General features: G+C 43.3%; 1 protein-coding gene across 6 annotated transcripts in view; it reads right to left on the bottom strand.

Moving 5' to 3' along the window:
* Positions 1–25,212, bottom strand: part of Fhod3 (formin homology 2 domain containing 3) — a 425,120-nt gene that overhangs the window by 228,942 nt on the left and 170,966 nt on the right. For all 6 annotated transcript variants that reach the window (XM_006525826.4, XM_006525828.4, XM_006525830.4 and 3 more), the window contains exons 4-5: positions 6,862–6,929; positions 568–673 (exon numbers count right to left, since the gene is read on the bottom strand). In XM_006525826.4, the coding sequence (XP_006525889.1) occupies positions 568–673; positions 6,862–6,929 (174 nt within the window). The remainder of the gene's footprint in view (positions 1–567; positions 674–6,861; positions 6,930–25,212) is intronic.

Below are 25,212 nucleotides of genomic sequence, written 5' to 3'. Positions count from 1 at the left end.
TAACAGACAACCTGAATCGTCACCATCATAAGAGACCATTAGCTCTGAATGGAAACAGGAATTGGCTTCAAAGCCGCCCTTACACTAATTTGCACATTAAATTATAAGGCAGCAACTGTAATTGCATCTTAGAGTGTAAGTTCCCAGGTCCACCTGAGATGCATGAATCAGAAGCAGTAAGGCTGGTGAGGACTGTACAGTTTGATGACAGGCCCCCCTGCGGAACAACTCAAGTCTAGAAACTATTTTTTTTCCATCCTAGAAATACATCAGGGTTTTAGTTTTGGGTAGCTTTGAGCTAAAATGAAGAGTCTACCTGAGCCCAATTAGTGTGTGCCCCTCCTTATTAAAGGGGTTTATTTAAAAAGTGAGTCACCATTCTTTGTTCTTAGCGACCTACATGAAACTAAGTCAGCCCTGACACCAGCTACCTGCTAAGAGCTGAAAAACTGATAAAAAATGCTATGAGTTGCCACAGGGACTCTTTCTTCCATTATCCCAGATTTCTTACAAAGCTTCCAGCACGTGAGCTCCCGGCCTCTGCACAGAGGGGCTGCCATGACTCACCCCTCAGGATGTAGTTCTGATAGTTCTGATCCGCCTCGGCTCCCACTTTGATCAAACAGGTCAGACCTTCAGCTATGACAAATTCATGCACCAAATCCTTGTCATCCTGGGTAGGAAGGAAAGAAACAAAAATGAAATAAAATTTAAAGAAATTTTTTAAAGTGTTCAAATAGGTCTCTGTCTACCTTATATGCAAGCTGCATTGTTCAAACTATGCAAGGATCTTTGAAGCAAAATGACCCCATAGGAGAGTCTGCTTTGTTCAGATGAACTATCTAACTCTTTTTAAATATTAATTTAAGTTTTCTCAGATAATATGTTTTGATTATGTTTCCTCCCTTCCCCCAATTCCTCCCAGATCTTCCTCACCTCTGGTTTTTTGTTTTGTTTTGAATTTTAAGAAGTTTTTTTTTTTGAGAGAGAGAGACACAGACAGACAGACAGACAGAGACAGAGAGAGATGAGATGAGAGAGAGAGAAAGAGAGCAAGCACATGAGCGAGCTTCTAACTCTTGCCAAAGAAATTTTACAAGTCTTCACACTGTCATTTGCCAAAGACCAATTATTGCCTTCTGCACAACCTAATAAAGATGAAGTCAATGACTCTCCTGCCTGTCCAGAGACTGTAGTGTTCTGCTTTTCATTCTTCAGGCTCCTCAGGACCCACACCCCACAGGACCCAATGTGCTGGCCAGTGACCATGCATCCTGTCATGAAAAGCACACCCCTGTCCCAACAGACAGCCTAGGGACAGCAGTTTCAACAAGAGGCTTGGGAACACTCTGTCAACCTAAAAAAGCCTCTTCTCTCGTCACTTCCCTTGCATGGCTGGCAGCACAGGGAAGGGAGCTGGGTACCGGAGCAGCCATTAACCTGCAGCAGCCAGCCATGGTCAGCTGGCAGCAGGACACAGAGAGAAGCTCAGTATACCACTAAGCTAGTGCTTCTCAAAGAGAACCATCCTGATCGACAGGGCAAGGGACCCTTGCAAGCCCATTTGAGAGCCTCATGGGAGACTCACACATGCAAACTGCCTAGCCATCCCCTGCCTAAGGATCAGGAAGTCTCAGTGGACAGAGCTCTGGGGCTGTGAATATCAAAGCTCCCTTCCTTCCAGGTAAGACAGAGGTTCTAAGAGGGACCCCTCCACACCTTCACCTTCTAGGGAACTTTGAGAAGACAGGAAGCCTGCATATACACTATGCAGAAGCACCAGATAGGGATTGCCGAACCCAGGCTCTGCTGCTCAATTTCCAAAGGGGCAAGATAGAAACACTATCTATCTCATACAACAACTCTCTCTTTACAGATTGTCTGAGATTCAAGAGGGCAGGAAAACAAACAAAACACACTTGTCCAGGACCACTGAACTACATTTGGCCATCACTCAACGTGGGCAGTTGCTGTAAAACCAAACTCTGGGGAGCCCTGTGAAACAGACATTTCCATAGCTACAGACTCCCTAGAATAGACAGCACCTTGCCTCCAACCCAGTGAAGATACAGCAGGAAGATCCGTATTTTGTCATAACAGACAACAGAGCAGGAATTCACAAGCAATCCCCAACAATGGGAATACAGAAAGCCAATGGAGTGACAGAGGACTGGTATAGTAACAGCAGCCATGGATTATCGTGAAGAGAGAAAATAGATGACCTGGCACAATTCTCCTGTCTCGACATGCAATCAGCCCCTTTCTTTATTATATGACATTTTTCAATTATATGGATGGGAGCTTTGAGTTAAATGTGGGCAGACATAGTACAGGTCCCTGGAAGCGATGTAGCAAGGCAGGGTCAGCGCCAGTAAGGGGGCAGGGGCGGAGCAAGACTGAACATAATGAAAGACAGCTGTGTGAACTCAGAATTTGAGATAATCATGGCTGAGGAAGAAAGAGAAAATGGGACAGTATCATGAGTCTTCGGAAAATTACTTTACACTGGTAGGTATAAAGGAAATAAAAAATACTTCTCCCACTCTCTGTCCCCTTTCCCAGCAGCATATGTGAACTGGACATGCAGATGAGCTCATGTCTAGTCAGGAGGGTTTTCTAAGCATGTAACAAATGTTTATTGCTTTAACTAAAACTAGATTCACACATGACTTCATGGTGAAAAAGTGCGAACAAGCTCTCAAGAAACCAGTCAAGCTAATCACTAATATTAATATACCAGAGAACTGAGTGTCTGGCAAAGGCACTTGGAAAAAAGCACTGGACAGGCGAGACAGTGTTCATGAGAATAACTCAGACCCTTCGAGAAAATGCATGGGCCCGTGTAGATAAGGCACCAGGGAAGGAGAGACTTGTGGATAATAAATGTAGAGAAAGTTTTCCAAATTGGCAATGTCCTAGATTTTAAATACATATCCTGGAAATATATAGGCACTGACACATGAGTCTTAAGACAGTGGCTTTAAATGATTATGAAATTGAGATGTTCTCACCAGCTGATAAAGGATTGCTGCCACACTCCAGAATTTTCTGGAGGAGCTATTCATTGGCTTGTGATTTTTTTTTACATTTACTTTGTGTGTGTGTGTGTGTGTGTGTGTGTGTGTGTGTGTGTGTGCTTGCATGTGTGTGCACGTGTGCATGTGTATGAACATGCACATGTGTTGGAACACATGGCAGTTTGGGCAGATTGTGGAAGTTGGCTCTCCCCTCCATTGTGTGACTCTTTGCTATCTAATTCAGGGTTTCAAGCTTGGCAGCAAGTGCCCTTACCCTCAGAGCCATCAGCCTTGGTTTGGTTTGGTTTGGTTTGGTTTGGTTTGGTTTGGTTTGGTTTGGTCTTGTCTTAAGTCTTGTTGTTATTGTTAGTAACTGACTCAATCCAAGTGACCAATGTTTTTATTTTTTAAGCTCCTAAAGTAAGAGTCTCAAAAAGTACCTCCATGCCTAGAGAACATGAGATCTGATGAAGATGCAGACCCAGACATATAGAATGCACCAGCCTAAGCCTTACCCAACATGCTGCCTGTTAGGGCCAGTTAACTGCCAGCATGGCTGATCTTGAGTATGGTTTTGTCCCCACTCCTGGTAGCAAATACCTTCCTTCATGCTTGTCTACATAGTACTACCTTAGCTATTCAAAACCCATTACATAAAACAGCAGGAGAAACTCAAGGGACACAAGTCAAGGAGTATATTGGTTCAAATACTATATGAAAAGTCTGAACAAGTTGGTCTGGATTTCTTTCTATGTTTTCAATTTGGGGAAATCTTACTGTATGTAAAACAAATAGTCCCATGAACACAGGTGTAAATGAACTCACAAGAGTCTTGTTTTTATCATTCTATCTTCTCCTGTTATAGAACCTGAAGCAATTCTCCACACACATATAGTTTCCAACTATAGAGACCTTGTAAAAATAGGTATTTATAAGCAAGTTTTACAAAGGATCAAAGTTTTAAAAAGGAGCAAACATTTAGTCAGTGTCCATATTTACAACTTTTTCATCACTGTTTATGCAGGATATCAATTTAACACAACTTAAGTGTTACTTGGGAAGAGGAATTTCACTAAAGAAATAACCAGGTCAGATTGACCTATGTCATGTTTGTAAGAGATGGTCTTGATCGATGACTGATATATGAAGGCACAGGACACTATGGGCAGCAGCGTCCTTAGGCAGGTGTGTTTCAACTGTATAAGAAAGGTAGATAAACATGAGCCAGAGATCAAGCCAAGATAAACAGCTTGGTTCAGACATCCAGGCTCCTGCCTTAAGTCCCTGCCCTGACTTCCTTCATCAATGGACTGTGAACTGGAAATGTAAGCTGAAATAAACCCTTTCTTTACCTACATTTCCTTACCTTTTGGTCAGAGTGTTTTATTAGAGTCACAGAGCTCAGACCAAGAAAAAGATCCAAATAAGGTCCACATATGGCAATTCATTTATATGGGTCTAAAACTCAGAAACACCTATTAACTAATTAATGGAAGATAATGCCCCTACCCTTGCGTAACATATGTACTGAAGAAAATCAACCATCCTTTAGAGCAGCCCTCTGTCTGGATTTGGCAGATCATTTCCCTAAAGTGATGTCTAGCGAGTGCTTCTGTCTTTAATTATTTGTAGCTATAGTCACATCTAAACCCAGGGTTGATTTGTTGGCTTGACTACATCATATGTTATATTTCCATTAGGAGGTACCTAATGTCTAGTGGTACCTTGTTTCTGGCATGTTAGCAACTTTTGTTTTGTTGTTAATTCATTAATGGATTAATTAAAGGCCAAAAAAACACAGGCTTTCTATTCTTTATTACCTACAACGACTTTCATTTTTAAAAGAGATGTCCTTTTACCTTAAAATTCAATGTGAAAAAGCAAGATGAATGTGAGATTTTTTAAAGTTTTTTAAAGTTTGCCCTTCTCAAAATAACTGGCCCACCAGCACCCACTGCCTATTCATCTTGTCCATCATTGTTAGGTTTTAGTATCCGTGTGAATGTGTCCATCAGTTCAAACTTACTCAGTGTGTTTAGATCCATAGCAATTATCATCCTGATTGATGTGTGTTGTTCCATCTCTGGACAACCATTGGGCAACCCTTCAGCTTGCTTCTGAGGGAGAATATCTTAGAGTTATCTGATAGCTCCCTGCTCTTATAACATGACAAAGAAACCATGCCCCCGGCAACAGACTTGGCGTGTAGGAGGAAAGAGGGCACAACTTTAGAACTTTCCACCAGAAAACGGGTCCCATTCTGGAAAGAAGAGACAGTACGACTGAACAAGTTTAAAGAAAAGGGTAAGAATATGGGGGTAAGTTAGAGGGTTATTTGTTGGTTTTTTTTCTTTCTTTCTTTGTTTGGTTTACCCAGCCTTTTTGCCTAGTGCCTCTTAATAGGAAGAAACTCACTCTGGCTAAAATTATCAACAAAGAATTTTTTTGTTTTTGTTTTTCGAGACAGGGTTTCTCTGTGTAGCCCTGGCTATCCTGGGACTCACTCTGTAGACCAGGCTGGCCTCGAACTCAGAAATTTGCCTACCTCTGCCTACCAAGTGCTGGGATTAAAGGCATGCGCTATCACATCTGGCCCAAAGAAAATCTTTTAAAGACATGGATAAGACAAGAATTAGAAGAAAGTGGTATGTGTATAAAATTATAATGGAAAAAATAATGAACCTAGAGAGCAATCCTCAATACAAGGGTCACCTTCTCAACCCCACAGCCCTCCTCTGCCCATTGCTGTCTCATGGGTATCTGAAGCCTGACCTAGCCCTTCACTAAGGGCTTCTCTCAGTATAGGGATGAAGGAAAGGCTTGATGTGCATGGAGTGTTAACATGAAACTAGTGGTGAGAGACTTGCATGTACGTGAAGGAACATACCTACAATTGCAGGATTTATAATAACAAAATTGGGATTAAGTAAACCATCTACCCAAAGAAGAATGAGCAGAACAGCTTGAGCTCACTGCATACAAGACAACCCGAGTCAGAGATAGTCACACCCACTCCCAGTCACTCTCCATGAATAAGCCGAAGTAGGCTACATGCAGCATAATGGCATGCATGAAGTTAATACTCTGTGCTATACACTATGGTATACACTATGGGTATCTACCACTAGAATGGAAACATGAATATACACAACACTAAATACAACTACTGATAGAGAGGAGACATGGGGGTGGAAGAAGTTAGTGATTGGGGTGGGGCAACAGAACACAGGTCTTTAACTACAATCAAATGGGTTTTCTTCTTAAAAAAATGGAATATAGAATAAAATATTATTTCCTTAAGTTGTCCTTACTTTTTATACTTGAAATATTTGACATAAAATATTCTCGAGAATTCTGTTCTAATTTTTCTGTGTGTGCATGATATGTATATATGCATGTGGACACATGTGGGAGGGTTGCAGGCACATGTGTGCAAGTGCATGTGGAGGCCAAAAGTTGACATCAGTGGTTTTCCTCAATTGCTCTCTACCTTTTGTATTGAGGCAGGGTCTCTCACCTGAATCCAGAGCTCACCGGCTCAGCTAGAGTAGTTATTCAGATTGCCCTAGATTCCTATCTCCACCTCTGGAGCACTGGGAATCCTGATAGGCCATCATGCCCACACAGCATTTATCTGGATGCTGGAGATCCAAAGTGATTCTATCCTCTGCTCAGCAAGCCCGTGGCTCAGTCTTCTGTCTCCTCAACCCCCTGACCTAACTTGTAATGTCCTCAAAACACACTTTCCTATTTATAATAAACACAGGTATAAGTTTTTATATATCTAACTCTAGCAAAGTAAAACCAGGACTGTAGTATTTTGGCTTTTGTTTTTCCTTTTTACCTGAAATATCTGCTTCAGTGAGAAAAGGGCCCTTCTTAGATCTCGGCCACTGGAGTTGTACAGCTTTTCTGAAATAAAGAATACAACGATTAATTTAGTTGACTCAATGAATGATACAAACATGAGAAGTTATGAAGAATGGCACCTTTTACCAGAAGACAACAATGCAGCCACTCAAGTCACCTCATACACTGACCTGGTCTACTACATGGGCCAGAGAGAGATTCTCTCTCACCCCATCTTCCTCTTCAATACACATGTTTAACAGACTGTTTTCTGGTTTGTAGCTACAAGTGGTTGTTCCACTTGGTGGCCAAATACACAGAGAAAACCAATGCAGCCCAAATGCATTGCAAGGAAATAGTTTGTGTTAAATTGGGAATTTATGTGATAAAGTAGAACATAGAATTGTTGAATCCTGCATGGCCATGCACAAGGGAGAGGGTGACATGGTTCCTGCCCCTGGAACAGAGCCAGCAGTAAGTGTGTCTCCATGAGTGTTAATGGTTGCTGTGGCTGTAAGGCTTGTTTGTATAATAATGTACATATTTTCATGTTCCTCCTTCGAGGAATGTCCTCTCTGCCAAGGTTAATGACTCCATGATAATTAGAAGTAGCATGGGTCCAAGAGGCGAGGGCATGTCTGTGTCTTAGCAAAATGGTAAATGCTGAGACCTTAAGGCTATAGGAACAAACTCTGAAAACATGAGTTCAAAAATATATAATTTTTCAATACACAAAATATAAGGATGTAATATGAATTATATAAGAGGCTTCACAAACCTAAAAGAGTAGAGGCAGATGCACTAGGAAACAACTTGTCAGAAAGATACAAAGGCAGGCAGATTCCTGAGTTCAAGGTCAACCTAGGTCAGAACTTAGGCCCATGTATAGTAGGAATGGTGATATCAGATCGAGATCCCACCCAGCTAGCTTATTGTCTGTGTTTACAAAGGTAGGCAGATCTCTGAATTCATTTGCAATGTTAAAAAATACATGTGCTTACTGTCTAAGAATCAAGGAGCTAGGGTCAAGGGACACTGAGTCATGGCATATCAAAAGGGCACCTGGGGTAGTCACTGAACTGATGTGTAAATAAAAGACTGGGCCTTTGATCTGCAAGAGATGAGCCATCCAGAAAATGTTTAGAATTGCAAGAAAGTGCTGTCTCCACAAAAAAAGCTATCTAGAAAACTGTATCGAGCAGGACATAGCCTGTTAGTTTGTACCCGTGTTTTGACTACAAGTTCTTTCTTTCAGTTCTTACAGACACCCCTTCCTCAAAACCCCTCTCTAAGTCAAGGCTGGTCCTTAGCATAGAACCACTTAGAAATAAGGAACTTATGTGATAGAGTAGAACATTAAATCTCTTAGCATGTTAACCTCTTTTTTTTAATTGGATATTTTCTTTATTTACATTTCAAAGGTTATCACCTTTTCCAGTCCCCCCCACCAAAACTCCCTATTCCATCCTCCTTCCCCCTGCTTCTATGAGGGTGTTCCTCCACTAACCCACAGACTCCAACCTTCCCACCCTCAGTTCCCCTACACTGGGGCATCCATCAAGCCTTCATAGGACCAAGGACCTCTCCTCACATTGATGCCTTATAAGGCCGTCATCTGCTACGTATGAAGCTAGAGCCATGTGTACTCCTTGGTTAATGACTTAGTTCCTGGGAGCTCTGGGGGGTGGGGGTCTGGTTAGTTGAAATTGTTGTTATTCTTATGGGGTTGCAAACCCCTTCAACTCCTTCAGTCCTTTCTCTAACTCCTCAATTAGAGACCCCACACTCAGTCCAATGGTTGGCTAAGAGTATCAACCTCTGTATTTGTAAGGCTCTGGCAAGGTCTCTCAGGAGACAGCTATTTCAGGCTCCTGTCAGCATACACTTCTTGGCATCCACAATAGTGTCTGGGTTTGTGTATTTGCTAGTTTTGTGTCAACTTGACACAGCTGGAGTTATCACAGAGAAAGGAGCTTCAGTTGAGAAAATGCCTCCATGAGATACAACTTTCAGGCATTTTCTCAATTAGTGATCAAGGGGGAAAGGCCCCTTGTGGGTGGGACCATCTCTGGGCTGGTAGTCTTGGTTCTATAAGAGAGCAGGCTGAGCAAACCAGGGGAAGTAAGCCAGTAAAGAACATCCCTCCATGGCCTCTGTATCAGCTCCTGCTCCCTGACCTGCTAGAGTTCCAGTCCTGACTTCTTTCAGTGATGAACAGTGATGTGGAAATATAAGCTGAATAAACCCTTTCCTCCCCAACTTGCTTCTTGGTCATGATGTTTTGTCCAGGAATAGAAACCCTGACTAAGACAGTTTGGTAACTGTATATGGGATGAATCCCCAGGAGGGACAGTCTCTGGATGGCCTTTCCTTCAGTCTGTGCTCTACACTTCATCTGCATATTTGCTTTTGTGAGTATTTTGTTTTCCTTCAAAGAAGGACCAAAGTACCCATACTTTGGTTTTCCTTCTTCTTGAACTTCATGTGGTCTGAGAATTCTATCTTGAGTATTTGGAGCTTTGGGGCTAATATTCACTTATCAGTGAGTGTGTACCATGTGTGTTCTTTTGGGATTGGGTTACCTCACTCAGGATGGTATTTTCTAGTTCCATCCATTTGCCTAAGAACTTCATGAATTCATCATTTTTGAAAGCTGAGTAGTACTTCATTGTGTAGATGTACCTCATTTTCTGTACCCATTCCTCTGTTGAAGGACATCTGGGTTCTTTCCAGCTTCTGGCTATTATAAACAAGGCTGCTATGAACATAGTGGAGCATGTATCCTTATTACAAGTTGGAGCATCTTTAGGGTGTATGCCCAGGAGTGGTATAGCTGGGTCCTCAGAATATTTTCTGAGGAACCGCCAAACTGATTTCCAAAGTGGTTGTACCAGCTTGCAATCCCACCAGCAACGGAGGAGTTGTTCCTCTTTCTCCACATCTTCGCCAGCATCTGCTGTCACCTGAGTTTTTCATCTTAGCCATTCTGACTGGTGTGAGGTGGAATCTCAGTGTTGTTTTGATTTGCATTTCCCAGATGACTAAGGTTGTTGAACATTTCTTTAGGTGCTTCTTGGCCATTCAATATTCCTCAATTGAAAATTCTCTGTTTAGCTCTTTACCCCATTTTTTAAATAGGATTATTTGGTTCTCAGGAGGCTAACTTGTTGAGTTCTTTGCATATATTGTATATTAGCCCTCTATCAGATGTAAGGACTTTTCCCAATCTGTTGGTTGCCATTTTGTCCTACTGACAGTGTTCTTTGCCTTCCAGAGCTTTACAATTGTATGAGGTCCCACGTGTCCATTCTCGATCTTAGAGCATAAGCTATTGGTGTTCTGTTCAGGAAATTTTCCCGTGTCCACTTTCTCCTCTATAAGTTTCAGTGTATTTGGTTTTATGTGGAGGTCCTTCATCTACTTGAACTTGAGCTTTGTACAAGGAGATAAGAATGGGTCAATTTGCATTCTTCTACATGCTGACCTCCAGTTAAACCAGCACCATTTGCTAGAGCAATTAGACCACAAAAGGAGGTCAAAGAGATACAAAATAGAAAGAAAGAAATCAAAATATCACTATTTGCAGATGATATGGTCCTATACTTAAGTGACCCCAAAAATTCCACCAGAGAACTCCTAAAGCTGATAAACAACTTCAGCAAAGTGGCTGGATATAAAATTAACTCAAACAAATCAGTAGCCTTCCTCTACTCAAAGGGTAAACAGGCTGAGAAAGAAATTAGGGAAATGACATCCTTCACAATAGTCACAAATAATATTACATAACTTGGTGTGACTCTAACCAAGCAAGTGAAAGATCTGTATGACAAGAACTTCAAGTCTCTGAAGAAAGAAATTGAAGAAGGTCTCAGAAGATGGAAAGATCTCCCATGCTCATGGATTGGGAGAATTAATATAGTAAAAATGGCCATCCTGCCAAAAGCAATCTACAGATTCAATGCAATCCCCATCAAAATCCCAAATCAATTCTTCACAGAGTTAGAAAGAGCAATTTGCTAATTTGGAACAACAAAAATCCCAGGATAATAATACTGTTATTATTCTCAACAATACAAGAACTTATGGGGGAATCACCATCCCTGACCTCAAGCAGGTAACCTCTTAAACTATGCCTTACAACCCCTCATGATCAGGTAACTGAATCACACACACATACACACACACACACACACACACACACACACATGCCAACAGCAAAAATTCATACAGGTAACGAATTTCAAAGTGGGTCTGGCATCACTTGCCTCTGCTGTGTCCCCGTGACTTCACTGCAGCCTGGATTCTGAACATATAACATGTTCTGCTTGCACTGTGAATAGTGTGATGTCATGTAACACCAGCAAGGGCCCTCTGAGACAACTGTGTGTTGTTAATTCCAGTGTTTTTAGTGTAACATTTCTACTCTTAGAGATATATAATGATTTAATTGGTAATTTGAACTGTAGTCATGAGCAGGATAAACCTGCTTTAAGTGTTAACTCTGAAAGTGACAAGCCCTGGAAGAGACTTGGAAGCAAGCTAGGTTAGTAAGCTTTAGCACTGCATAGAGGTAGCAACTTAATTTATTCAATTCCTATAAGAAAGGGCTATGCAGATATACAGGTTCTTGGATGAACTCTAGTAACTGATATGTTTTAAGGGAGTATCTAATTCATACAAATTGTTGTAATCTTGTAGACAGGGAGCTATTTGTAATATTTCTGGCCCCCTTCTATTGACTACCCATCTCTCTTAGCTTTGATACTGATCATTTGTGTCTGATCACCTTTTGACTTATCAGCCAGAATAGAGTCCTGGCAATCATGCCATTCTTTTCAAAACCTCCCATGGGCTTTGCTGGCTTTCTCACTGTTTCTGGGGTGTTAGTTCACTGATTATTCTCTTCCTTTCGTGTCCTCTGGGTTTCAACTGCTATTTCTTTTTTTCCTAGTTTCTAATTCTTTTAAAAATTATTGTCTGTTGTAAAATAGCTCCCTGGAACTTTTCATTTTTGCTGTACTAGGGATTGAGCTCAGAGCCTCCACCATAGACTGCTAGATAAGCACTCTGCTGCTAGGCTATGTCCAAAGCCCACTTTTAAAGTTTCTTAAAGCAGGACCTTCACTAGTTAATTTGATGTTTTTATTTTTGAAAATCAGCAATGATTCCCAATTTCTTCTAAGCAACTCTGTACTTTCCTAAGCATTCTGACATGTTTCCTTTCATTCAAATTTTATTCATAGTGAACATTTCATTAGACTCAAATGTGAAGGGGCTAAAGTGATGGTTCAGTGGTTACGAGCATACATTGCTCTTCCATAGGACCCAAGTTCAGTTCCCAGGTCTCATGTCAGACAACTCACAACCAACCACTTGCAACTCCAGCTCCAGGAGTCTTCTGAGCTAAATTGTCACCTGCAGATGCACCCACGTACACACACACACACACACACACACACATACACACACATACACACACATTTAAAAATACAAAATCTTTAAAACCCAAGTAGAAATAACCTAATCCTGTGACTGGTTTATTAGAAATATCACTAATTTGTAAATATTCAGGATTTTCCAGATAACTTGTTTAAAAATATGATTTTATGGTATCAGTTCTTTTAGATTTTTAAGGTGAATTTTATCACCAGAATATCCTGATAAATAACCCATGTATTGAAAATGGTATGTATTTTGTCAAAATTAGGAATACTGGTCTATAACTATCCACTGAATCAAGTTAAGTGATAGTGTTGATCAACTCGTACACATTTAGAAAAATGGGATCTCACTAAGTAGCCTTGGCTGGCCTGAACTTACTATGTAGACCAAGCTGGCTTTAAGTTCATCTATATCCACCTGCCTCTTGGCCCCACATACTGGGATTAGAGCCATGTGATACCATGCCTGGCTTCTGTACGTTCCATTCGCTCATTTTATAGATGGATGTGTAAGGACTGCTGAGCTGTCCAGAAAGCAGGCTGCATTTCTGCATTTCTGCTTTCAGCTCCATGAATTTTTATGTTAGCTGCTTTCTAGTTCTGTTGTTAGGTATATTTACACTTGAAGATGCAATGACCTCTTGGCTCACTGACTTTTTATCATCATACAATGTCTGTCTTTATCCTTGATAGTATTCCTTATTCCAAATACTTTTCTGGTATTGATGTAGCCATTAAGTTTTTAGCATTTCTGTATTTTTCCTATCCTCCTATTTTAAACTCTCTACATAAAATTTCTAGTGGACATCGGTGCATTTTACTCTTTATACAACCTGATAGTGCACGCTTCTTCACACTGCTGAGAACTGAACCCAGAGCTTTCTATTTGGCCAGCACTGCATCACTGAGCTACATCCCAGCCCTCTGCTCTTAATGAGTGCAATACCTACCCCTGCTGTATCCTAACCCCTAGGGCATCCTAGGCACACAGTGCACAAGGACAGAGACCTCAAGAAGGTTCCAACGCTGATTCTCACCTTCCGGTAAGAAACAACCTCTAGAAAAGCCAAACATCTTTGAAAGGTCTCCAGACTCCTTGCTTCCCTTTTTTTCCAACTGCCACTGAATTTAAACAAACTAAAATTCCTTTAAACAGAACATCTTCTAGTCCAACATCTTTAATTTTGGCCACTGTTTGTTTAAATGCTCCCCATTCCAAACAAAACCACACAATCAAATAGCATCCTTTCATAAGAATGACTTTCTTCATGCAAGTAAATTCTCACTTAAAAGGAGATTCTTATTTTTTAATTTATTTTTATATCTAAGTATATTGTAACTGTCTTCAGACACACCAGAAAAGGGCATCAGATCTCATTACAGATGGTTATGAGCCACCATGTTGTTGCTGGGATTTGAACTCAGGACCTTTGGAAGAGCAGTCAGTGCTCTTAACCACCGAGCCATCTCTCCAGCCCAAGATTCTAATTTCTTAAAAATTCGTTTTTATGCTATGTACATAGGTGTTTTTCTGCACATATGTTTGTATATCACATATCTGCAGTGCCCACAGAGACCAGAAGAGTGCATCAGATCCCCTGGTACTGGAGCTACAGACATTTGCTAGCTACCATGTGCATGCTAGGAATCAAACCCAAGTCCTCTATGAGAGCAACACATGCTCTTAACTGCTGAGTATCCTCTCCAGCCCACAGAGTCACAAAATTTTAATGTAGATTTTTTTAATCAAATATCAAACGAACAGCTAAACTCCATATGCCATATGACAGGTAGTTATTTCATGTTTAATGGTCAGGTGCCCTCACCTCAAGTTCTCTAGAGCTGCTAGTGGTCTGCTTCAATCACCATGTGAACAAGCATCATACGCTGGCCCCTCTGTCACAGAAGAGCCATGGTGGAGCCATCTCCAGTACAGGTAAAATGGAAGTCATATCTATCAGTTACTCTCCTGGTGGTTGTGACAAGATGCCTGGCAGAAGCAACCTCATGATTAAAGAGTTCATTTCGGTACCTGGTCTGGAGTTGGGGAGAGCAGGGAATCATGGAGAAGGCAGGCAGCTCAGAAATCAGAGAACTCAGGCAAGAGGCAGATCATAACCCTCAAAGCCCACCACAAGAAACTCAATTCCTCTAACCTAGGCCCCACGACTTTCCATAACCTCTCAGAACAGCATCATCACCTATGGGGACCAAGTGTTCAGACACACAAGCCTGTGAGGTACAATTCATACTCATTATCACTGTGAAGCCAACAACTCATAAGACATCCCTATTAGAAAATGGCTTCCTAAGTGCAGCACTGGAGTCAAAGGCACCATGGAAAGCCCCTATGCCTAAACTGACTGCTCTGTTGTTCTCAGCACATAGTTGAGGAAGCACCTTCAGCTATGGGTCCAGGAAAGATGACAAAAGAAGGATTTGTAAATAACACATCCTTTGTCCTTTACAGAGGGTATACTGCATGCTGGTGGGCCAGAATACAGCAGGCATCTGACTATGTCAGATATCCTACCCAGCAACAGACAAGAGTGCTTTTCCACAGAGATGCGACTTCCGAGAACCTGCAGATCAAAGCAGAAATATTCCTTCCCATCCCTTCCCATCCTGGTTCTTTTGCTCCATGGCTAATTACCTCCAGTTAGTGGCAAGTGTGGCATGAGGGAAAATAAGTTCAAGAAACAAAGTATTCTGTCTATGTCAAGTCCAGGCTTCCCTATGTAGAAACTGAGACTTATGGCAGCTGAGTCATCTTAAAGTGGGAAGGTCCATCTAACTCCCTCTCAGCTCCTAAAGAGTACGGTTGCTACCACTCTTGGGTCCACCTTACAGGACTCTCACTGTTCTAGAAGCAGCTGTCCACACAAACCCTGGCAAGTCTTCTGAGAATGACTGGTAGCCACGGGGTTCTCTACCTCTGCAGCCTAGATCTACCTTCTACAGGTTATGTCTTGGGTCTCACATGTCTGTTTTGGGGCAGCAAGTTCCACATGCACATATAACTTCAGCCCATGATTAGTTGTGCTGTCAATAGGGCAAGGAAGACAATTTTGATGTTTGGAGAAAGTAAGACCAGAACTCTCATGGAAAACAAAACAACAACAAAAACAAAACAAAACAAAACAAAACAAAACAGTGAGAAGATTGCAACCCATTTAAGCAGTGAATAAGTGTGGAAAAAGACAATCTAATTTTATTCAAGAAAGAAGGGGAAAAATTATATCTAGAATAATTTCGTAAAACCACTGACTTTAGGATTAATGATTACAAAACGCATTTTCTCACCAAACGGCAAGCCCAGGAACCAAGAGTTTCACAAAAAAAAAAAAAAAAAAACCTAGGTAAGGACATGGGAGCCTCTCCTTTGCTGAGGGGACTCAAGGACCTTCCTTCATCCTTAAACTGCCACTTGGAGTTGTATTCACAAGTAAGACGGCAGTCACACCTCAAGATCTGTGTATATGGGCTGCAGAGAAGGCAACCATTGTGGAGTCTGGATGAAGACACGAGCAATGAGTGCCAGCGCAACCAGTTCTGGAGCTGTGTGGAACTTTCTCTTCAGACATCAGTCACAGTGGGGTTTGTTCAAAACAACAACAGTCCACGAAATATGGCCAAAGACAGCCAGTGGCCAAGCTTGGGTGCCCTTCCTAGATGGAAAGCACTCAGTCTGAATTCCTACAGTTGACAATCTTCTCACATGCGCAAAGGGGCCTTCTGACGCACAGACGGCAGGAAGTACAGGCTGCCTCATCCTGACCCCGGCCTCATTCTAGCGCTCTGATGTTTTCAAGGGAAAAGGCAGCAGGCAAATCAACTTTACTTCCCGAGATTACTCGTGAAGCATTGTTTTTCAGAACACAAAATTGTCTTTGATGTGTTATGTTTCTCATCTCACTGTGACAAGATACCCCACCAAAGCAATTTCAGGAAGGAAGGGTTGGTTTGGGCTCACAGTGTGATGGTATAGTCCAGTCTGCCATCGTGTGGAAAGTGTGGCAATGAGATAGGCTCCCATTGTAGCATCAGGAGAGAAGGGCAGCTGGTCACAGAGCAGCCGCAGTCAGGAAGCTGAGGGCAATGAACGCTGATGCTGAGGCAATTGATGAACTTTCTCCATTTCACTGAACCCAAGAGCCCCAGCCCACAAACTGGTGCTACCTACAATCAGTGTGTGTCTTCTCTCCTAAGTGAAACCTCTCTGGAAACACCCCAGCACGTACACCTAGGGGCATATCTTCCTAGGTGGTTCTAAACCCATCAAACCGACAACTGAGATTAACCATCATACTTGGTATGTCTGTAAATCATTTATTACAGTAGGTTTATTTTTTAAATTAGAGTCAGACTCTCTTACTCAAACATCACATACACATAAACACGAGGCAAATACCTACTCCACTGAAATTGCTCATCTCCTAGCCAGGACACTAAAATATCACCCTGCACTTTAGAGAAGACACACACAGAGAAGCAAGTGAGTGTGGCTCCTCCCTTCTGACTATGGTACTGAGTAGTGGCTACCTGTGCCCTCCAGTCATCTGAGAAGCTGCCAGTCTACCAGCCTCCAGACAAAGAAACTAGCTATACAGGAACAAAAAGATCCTTCAACTTTTAAAGGCCATTATTATTATTATTAACAATAACAACAACAATAATAATATAATTACTATTGAGAGAATATGAACACATATATTATGGGCAAGGGGCACATGTGTAGTGTTCAAATGTAGATTAAAGGACAATTTCCAAGTCTGTTCATTACTTATGCCTTTACATGCAACCCAGGGATTAAACTCGAGTGATCAGGCTTTCTTAGCAAGTGCCTTTACAAGTTGAGCTACCCAACAAAAATCTTTGGATGGACAAAAGATTACCTGAGAAAAACCTCATGTCAGTCCAGATTCCATTGGATTATAGTCTCACTTCACACAGCTCCTAGTGATATGGCCTTTAGAACAATCTTTTGCTGATTATCTCCTATGCGTGTACTATGTGGAGACTGGGGCTGCCAATGGACATGAAGACAGTCATAGCCACTGAATGAGTTAACAGCCTGGGGAGGAGACAAGCACAGCTCCAGCTCATGATGTCACATGAAAACTCCATGGCAATGCTCAGGAGTCCTAGAGGAAGGACTGACCAAGTCTGTGGTCCTGATGCTGGAATGAGCAGGTGAGCCTGAATAAAGTCAGTCATGGCAACAGGCTGTATGTGAGAGGAAGAAAAAAGCAGTAGACATGCAGCCAAGCAGAAATGAAGCCATGTGGTCAAAGAGAACAACCACTTGACACAGCTGCCACATGGGCAGGTGGGCTCACTGTCACCATCCAGGCCAGTGAAGATACACGGGGAGATACACAGTGAAGATACACAGGGAGATACACAGTGGAGATACACAGTGAAGATATACAGGGAGATACACAGTGAAGATACACAGGGAGATACACAGTGAAGATACACAGGGAGATACACAGTGAAGATACACAGGGAGATACACAGTGAAGATACACAGGGAGATACACAGTGAAGATACACAGGGAGAGTCAGCCCAGGGAGGGCTTCATGGGTTGGGCTGTGTGATTTCATCTGTGTGGTTTGCAGGGGATCATAGAGGGCTCAAGAAGAGTGAAAGCAGGAGTGGGGGGTGTGGAAGACCAAGTTCATTGCCTGCATGGCTGACCAGCACAGAAGAACTGAAGAGGTGGATAGACAAAAGCCAGAAACCAACAACAACAAAAAAAAAGCCTCAGGAATTGAGAATTGGGGGAATATGGGCTATGGCCATGAAACAAGCCTTCATTTGAGATAGTGAGAGGCTCTCCAGAAGCTGATCTAGGGTCCGAAGCAACCTCAATTCCCAGAGTTCATGACCCAGAAAGGAGTTCACTTTATTTGTCCTAGGGGAGGACCATGGATCAGTTTCGTAGGACTACACATGTTCCGAGTAGTCAGAGAAGAGGTACCAACAATATTTAGTGCTCCAGGCTCCTTGATGCTTCCCTACAGCCCTAGATAGATAATTCTGACTCCTCTGTCTTTCTTTCCTTCAGTCACTGGCCACTTAACTTTATGACAAGAGTCATGGCAAACAAAAGAATGGAGAGACCATCAGGGTGCTACAGGGAAGTCTCAGTGAACAGAGTGCTCACCACACAGCCATAAGGATCTGAGTTCAAATCTCCTTAACTCACGTGAAGCCAAGCACACTAGTGCACATCTACAATCCCACTCCTATGGTGATATAGAAGGCAGATATAGGAGAATCCCTGGAAGCTCACAGACCAGCTAGCCTGGTGGCTGCAGGAAAGCTTGAGGTAACAGAGAGACCATTTCAAACAAGGTAGAAAGTGAGAACCAACACCCAAGGTTTTCCCCCAACCTCCACATTGTGTACACATGTCTGCACACACACATTCCCCAAGTACCAAGGCATGTATGACTCAATTCTCAGGAAGATAATCTGAGCTCAGTATTGCACATATCAGGTCTCTGGGAGATGCCAGAGGCAAGAACAATTCTTAGCATAGGATGTGTGTAAGAACAGTATGTAAGAAGTTGTTGGTAGAGGGGCTGCTGATAGTGTCAAGTTATGCAATGATGTATACAGCTGATGGTCTGCCATTGCTAGCTACTGGGCCCCATCCAGGGGTGGTTACCTTGGAAACCACTTTCCCATCCTCATCTTCAGAAAGAAAGCAGCCCAGGAAAAAAGTTCTTCATACTGCTATACTCAATTGGTGTAAGAATACTGTCCTTCAGAATTTAAGTGAGTGAGTTGGCCTTGGGACCCCAGTGAAATACACTTTCAAATGCTCTCTGTCTTCAGAAACCATCCATCCTGAGAGACAAAGCCAGAATCAGCTAGAGTAAACTACTAGCAAGCTGAAAATTCTCTCTCAAGCATGCCTTTTTTACCTTCAGGATCAAAGAATGGTAAAGAGAAGAGGGTCCTCAGAGTCCCTTAGTCCTTCTGTCTCCAAGAAGAGCCCTACATATATGTCCACAGTGGTCAGCTTCTCATACTGTCCTCCCAACAGGCTGCTGGCCCATGATATTATTTTATGTCATCTTGAGGGGCGGCCCAGTGATGACATTAAGAGTTGGGTGGTCTTGGCTTCGGGCTCCCTCTGTCTGTAGCTCTCTTCCTCAGGTCTATACCTTGTTAGCTCTCCTTCCCCTTCCTCCTTCTCACATTTCATTTCTCTCCTCTCCGTTAGTCACCATCTGGAGACCTTGAAATATTCACTTCATCATCAGCTTTCATATTGCCTTTATCAAGTTATAAAAGTTGAAATATTTCAATGTTCATATTTCTTTTTCTACTTCATTCTTTCCCTGGAATCCTGCCTCGTGTGTGTGTGTGTGTGTGTGTGTGTGTGTGTGTGTGTGTAAATGTTGAGTCTCTTCTTCTTCTAGGCCTGTCTTGAGAATTAAATTATGTAAGATGGCCCAGCCCACTGTGTGGAGTACCATTCCTCAGGCAGGTGGTCCTGGGCTATATATAAAACTGGCTAAGCACGTGGTAGTAAGCAAGCCAGAGAGTGGGCCCCTCTATAGATTTTGCCCTAATTCTCTGCTTTGAGTTCCCAACCTGACTTCTTCCCTGAGTGATGAATTGTGACCTGGAAGTATAAGATTCAATAAATCATTTCTCAACATGCTTTTTGTCAATGCTTTTAAAATTCATAGCATCAGGATAAAATAGGAACATGGTACCTCCAGAAATAGAGCCAAGGTTCTGTGGACAGCACATGGTCAGCCTTTCTCAGGCCCTGCCCTCAAGGTTTGGGGAGTAAACACTTTGCCATCTGTCTGACTCCCTGCATGACAAGAAGATTGCCTTAGCTCAGAGCCTTCTGGGCCTTGTGGACCCTCAGCAAGGCACCATCCCTGCCTGGGAGACAGAGCCTTTGTTTTTTGGGGTCAACAGCTCTTGACACAGAAGGGCTCTCCTTCCCTGCTCTGAAGAGTTTAAGAGAAAGAGGTGCCTGTTGTGTCTTAGAGAGAAGATAAGGATCATTAGCGGGGTCAAGAGGGAACAATCTGACATCAATCATGTCACCTAGCAGAGATGGTGAGGCTCGGGAGTGCACCTGCCCCACACCAGGGGGCCAGGGCTCCCCCCTTTCAGTGCCATTCAAGAGAGGAGCAGCCATTCATCCAGGGCAAGTATTGTATCATGCAAACAAAATGGAACCAGAGAAAAGATCCAGTTTTAAAAGCAAGACATTACGGTGCATTTATTCACTAGCCAATGGGGGAGGGAAGAACTAAAGAACCATAGATAAGAATATACTGCTGCATTTCTACAATTACATACAGCAAAGCTAAACGGTGCTTTGTCCTGCAACAAAGTCACACCTAACTGCAGATTTAGATCTCTAAAATAATGAGCTCTGTATGTGTGGAGCCCTAGTTTGAGCTACTCCCCTTCCAGGTTTATTTCCAGCTGTGAGTTCAGCATAGCCACAGTAAGCAGAGACAACATGGTGGGCCCAAGCTCTCTTCTGCCCTAACAACTGCATGAGCTCAACATACTTGCAAACTTCATAGGGACATAACTTGGGTGCAGTTTCAAAATCTAACTGGCTTCAATCCACTCAAAAACAAACAAACAAACAAACAAACAAAAAACTCTTCTACCCAAAATTTGTTCTACCTACAAATGTGCAGGTAGAAAGGTAGAGCAGAGATTGAGAAAATGGCCAGCCAATGACTGCCCCAACTTGAGACCCATCCAATGAGCAAGAACCAATCTTTAACACTATTAATGATATGCTGTTACGTTTACAGATAGGAGCCTAGCATACATAACTGTCTTCTGAGAGGCATCACCCAGCAGCTGATGGAAACAGATGCAGAGACCCACAGCCAAACATGAGGCGGAGCTCAGGGAGACTTGTGGAAGAGTTGGGGGAAGGATTGAGGGAGCTGGCGTGGTTAAGGACACCACAAGAAGACCTACAGAGTTAATTAACCTGGGTCCATGGGGCCTCACTGAGACTAAACAACCAACCAAAGACCATGCGTGGACTAGATCTAGGCCCCCTGCATATTTGTAGCAGATGTGTAGCTTTGTCTTTATGTGAGTCTGCAAATAGGCTCAGTGGGAGAGGATGTTCTTAGTCCTGATGCTACTTAATGCACCAGGGTGGGTTGGTACCCATGGGGGCTTCCCCTTCCCTGAGGAGCAGAGGAGAGTGTAATGGGGAGAGGGGATTTGAGAGTGGAACTAGGAAGAGAAGAGGGACAGGGCTGTAATCAGGATATAAAATGAGTGAATAAATCAATGAATGAATGGGAAAAATCTGGTTGACTTCAATTACAGAAAAGACAAGAGGGCCTGGAGTTAGGCTCAGTGTATCCTACCCTGTCCAAACTCCCTGATGGCATGCAACCACTAAGAACCAGAAGTATAGGGTGCACCATAAAAAGATGACAGGATGCAACAGTGAGCCACGTGCCAGGGGTTCCTTGCAGAAGAAGCAGCTTTGCATTTTGTTCTAAGGGCACCAGAGAGACTCTAGGGTCACCTAGAGTCTAAAACATCTAGGATGTTTTAGTTTCAAGCAAGACAAGTTAGTTTCAAAGAAGCAGAAGGACAGCAGAACAACATGTAAGCAGGAGAACAACATCCATAGTCCTGGTGATGCACCAGCTGTGCTCTCAAGAGCAAGGTCTTACCATGATCACAGCCTGACCCTCTTTTGGCTTTCAGAAAATCTCTGAGTCTCCAGTTTTACATTTCCAAACAGTTGTATTGGCATACTATACTTTTAGAATGCCTGACAGTAAAAAGTCAGCCTTTGTGGGAGTGTCAAGATCACAGAGAACATGGGCCCTTACTGTGCTCGTGGGATGTGACATGGAGCAACTAAATTGGAAAGCACTTCAATAGTTTCTGACAAGCAGAAATAGGCACCCACCCTTGGGCCCAGCAGTTCCACTCCTTGGCTATTCTAAGGGAAAAATGAAAACATACACACATAAAACTATTTCACAGAGATTCACAGTTGCATTACTCACAATAGCAAAAGTCTCCTTGGAATCGTCCAGCATCTGTCAACTGTTAAGCAGGTAAACAGCCTGTGGGCCGTTCGGACAAGCAGAGCTAATTGGCAATACAAACACTAGAGACACACGCCACAACATGGAAGAGTTTCAAGTCACACTCGATGAAGGAAGCCAGCCAGCAGGAGGAAGGATTGTACAACTGCGTTTACACAAAGTTTTGGAAAAGACAAATATGATCTTTAGGGACGGAAAGCAGACCAGTGCTTGCTTGGGCTCGGGAGAGGGAAGGCTGCACAGAAGACGCATGAAAGAACTTGAAGGGAAATGGATTTTGTCTTGCTTGTCAAGATACCTGCAGTTGTCAAAAGCCATCCAACTGTGCCTCTAAAATGTGTCAATCTTCATGCATGTAAATTATTCTTAGGTAAAGTTAATGAGGAAAGAGAAGGTTGATCCTAGAGTCTGAAACTCAGCTCAAGTCCTAACTCTTCAGAGACTCGCTTACTTTAAGCGCTCGCTTGTAAACCACACCAGACATGAGGGATTGTGAGAGTCTACAAAGTGGTGGCTACACACATCCACAGACCTAAGCTGCATGTGCATCATTACTGTGAAAACACGGGGAAAGGTGCAGGAGACATGGCCCAGACGGAGAGGCAGGTCTGCACATGCAGACCTCATTCTGGATGGCGGGGAGGAAAGGCCATATGGAGCACCTTCCAGGGGGAACCAGGACAACTCTGTCAACAGCTGAAAACTGTCACTGGGAGGATGTGGGAAGGGTGGTGGGGCCATTTTTCTCACTGCCAAGTGCTAGGTATGCAAAGATGAACCCAACATAGTCCTCATGAGGAGGTGAGTCTAACAAGCTAGCACGGAGAGATGTACAGTGGACTCTAGGAAATGCTGACACACCCTCAGCAAGGGCTTCTGGGAGACAGATGTGGAGAAGTGAGTCTGTTTCTAGGGTTAGTAGAGGCAGGTGTGGCTCTCCTAGTGCTCTTTAGAGAGTCAGCCCGGGGTGGCAGTGGATCCTCTGGATTAGCCACAGATGACTCCTGGCAGTCATTAATCATGGGCATGGCAGGTCAGCTGACTTACGTTTTCTGATATTCACTCAACCAACATGAAGTCCATTATATGCCCTGCTCTGTGTGAGGCTCCAGGTTCACTGAGTGTGGTGGGTGCTCCAGTGTTCACTGATGCCATTTGTCAGCAGATCGAAGAATTCCCATGGCACTCTCCCCTGTTCCTCGGCTGGCTTCGAGGATCCAGCTAATGAGGACTTCCTTCCCCCACCAGGGTATGTAGCTCAGGAGTACCGGCTCCACACTGGCATCTAACCGATTCATCCAAGTGGGAACCAAGGAGGATCCCCTGAGGGCAGCAGCAAGGAGGATTTGCCAGGAAGAGTAGAGAGCCAAGGCGAAGAACAGGTCAAAGGCTATAAGGCTGCTGAGAAATCGTAATGGATGAAAATACCTGCCTTACAAGCATGTGAACCCATGTTTGGTCCACAGAACCCATGAAGGGCAGATGTGATGATAGATTCTTCTAACCCTAGTGTTGGGTTAGGAGGAGACTGGTGGATTGGGGGGCGGGGGTGCTTTCTGACCAGCTAGCTTAGTCCACTTAGTGAACTTTATCCCAAAGACACTCTTCTCTCTCCCCTCCCCTCCCCTCCCCTCCCCTCCCCTCCCCTTTCTCTCTCTCTCTCTCTCTCTCTCTCTCTCTCTCTCTCTCTCTCTCTCTCTCACACACACACACAAAATCTGGCCCTTCAGGAATCATTCAGCTTGCTTTCAGGTTCTCTGTCCCTCAGCTCCTTCTCAGTGGCTTCACCATTAGCTCACATGGTTGTGAGAGGTGAGTGGACATCTGAAAGACAGTTTGTAACCACAGCCCCTAGTAGAATTAGACAGGCATAGGGATCCGTGTTCAACGTCCCAATGCAGCCCCCACATCACTGTGAATGGGACCAGCTGACCTCTGGTTGAATCATTTCAGGGACGGAAGAAGGTGGGTGAGAAAAAAGAAACTTTAAACACATTTGCAAGAGGTGAAACTCTCACCAGCCAGATCACCCATGGCCAGCATTTTCCGTTACTTCCAAGCACAGAAGGGTCATAGGAGTAGAAAAGCAGGCATGTGCTACCTAGGTGTGGGGCTCTGCTCCCTGTAAACCATCTTGTTGGTGGTATCTCAGACACAGAACTGGGAGGATGGACAGGGCACACAATTCCAGTCCAGGAGTGTGAGCTGCAGAGAAGGTACCCTTTGCTGCTCCCAGAGGGGTGGGGAACTTACTTTCAATTTTCCCCTTCTTCTATGGACCAGAGCCACGAGCATGGAAAATTCCCCTGGCAATCTTTGTGGTTGAAGGCATGGCCCAGGTGTCACCACACCCCCTAGGGTGCCGTTGCTCTTTCCTGTGTCTACACATGGCCCCAGGAAGAGACATGAATACCTGTCATTTTACCACACTTAAGAGGCTGCCTCAAACACTAACTGCAGATAAAGCTACCATTAGGCCAAATTCAGGCACCCACACTGTTGCTTCGCTTTGCAAGAAAGCTGAGATCTGTTTTGCTTCTCTTAGTCCGAAAATTACAACAAACTTCAGCCTCATGGTCTCATCAAGATCTAAGATGACTAGGTATTTAGCCTCCTTCCACTAGCTGAGAGATGTTTCTAGAGGATATTTAAGCACAGTCAGCCATAAATCACCTTCCATTTGTGTGAGTTAAAATAGAACTCTAAGGGTGACTCTTCTCTTGGCCATTCTAACATGTGGCAAGAGAGGGTCATAGGAGGGACAAGCATATTCCACCTCCGAATCCCGGAAAGACTGTAACAGTTTAGCTTCTGTG

Source organism: Mus musculus, chromosome 18 (assembly GCF_000001635.26).
Source record: "Mus musculus strain C57BL/6J chromosome 18, GRCm38.p6 C57BL/6J".
Classification (NCBI taxonomy): Eukaryota; Metazoa; Chordata; class Mammalia; order Rodentia; family Muridae; genus Mus; species Mus musculus.
The sequence above is the reverse complement of the archived record's forward strand: the minus strand, read 5'-3'. Positions and strand labels throughout refer to the sequence as shown.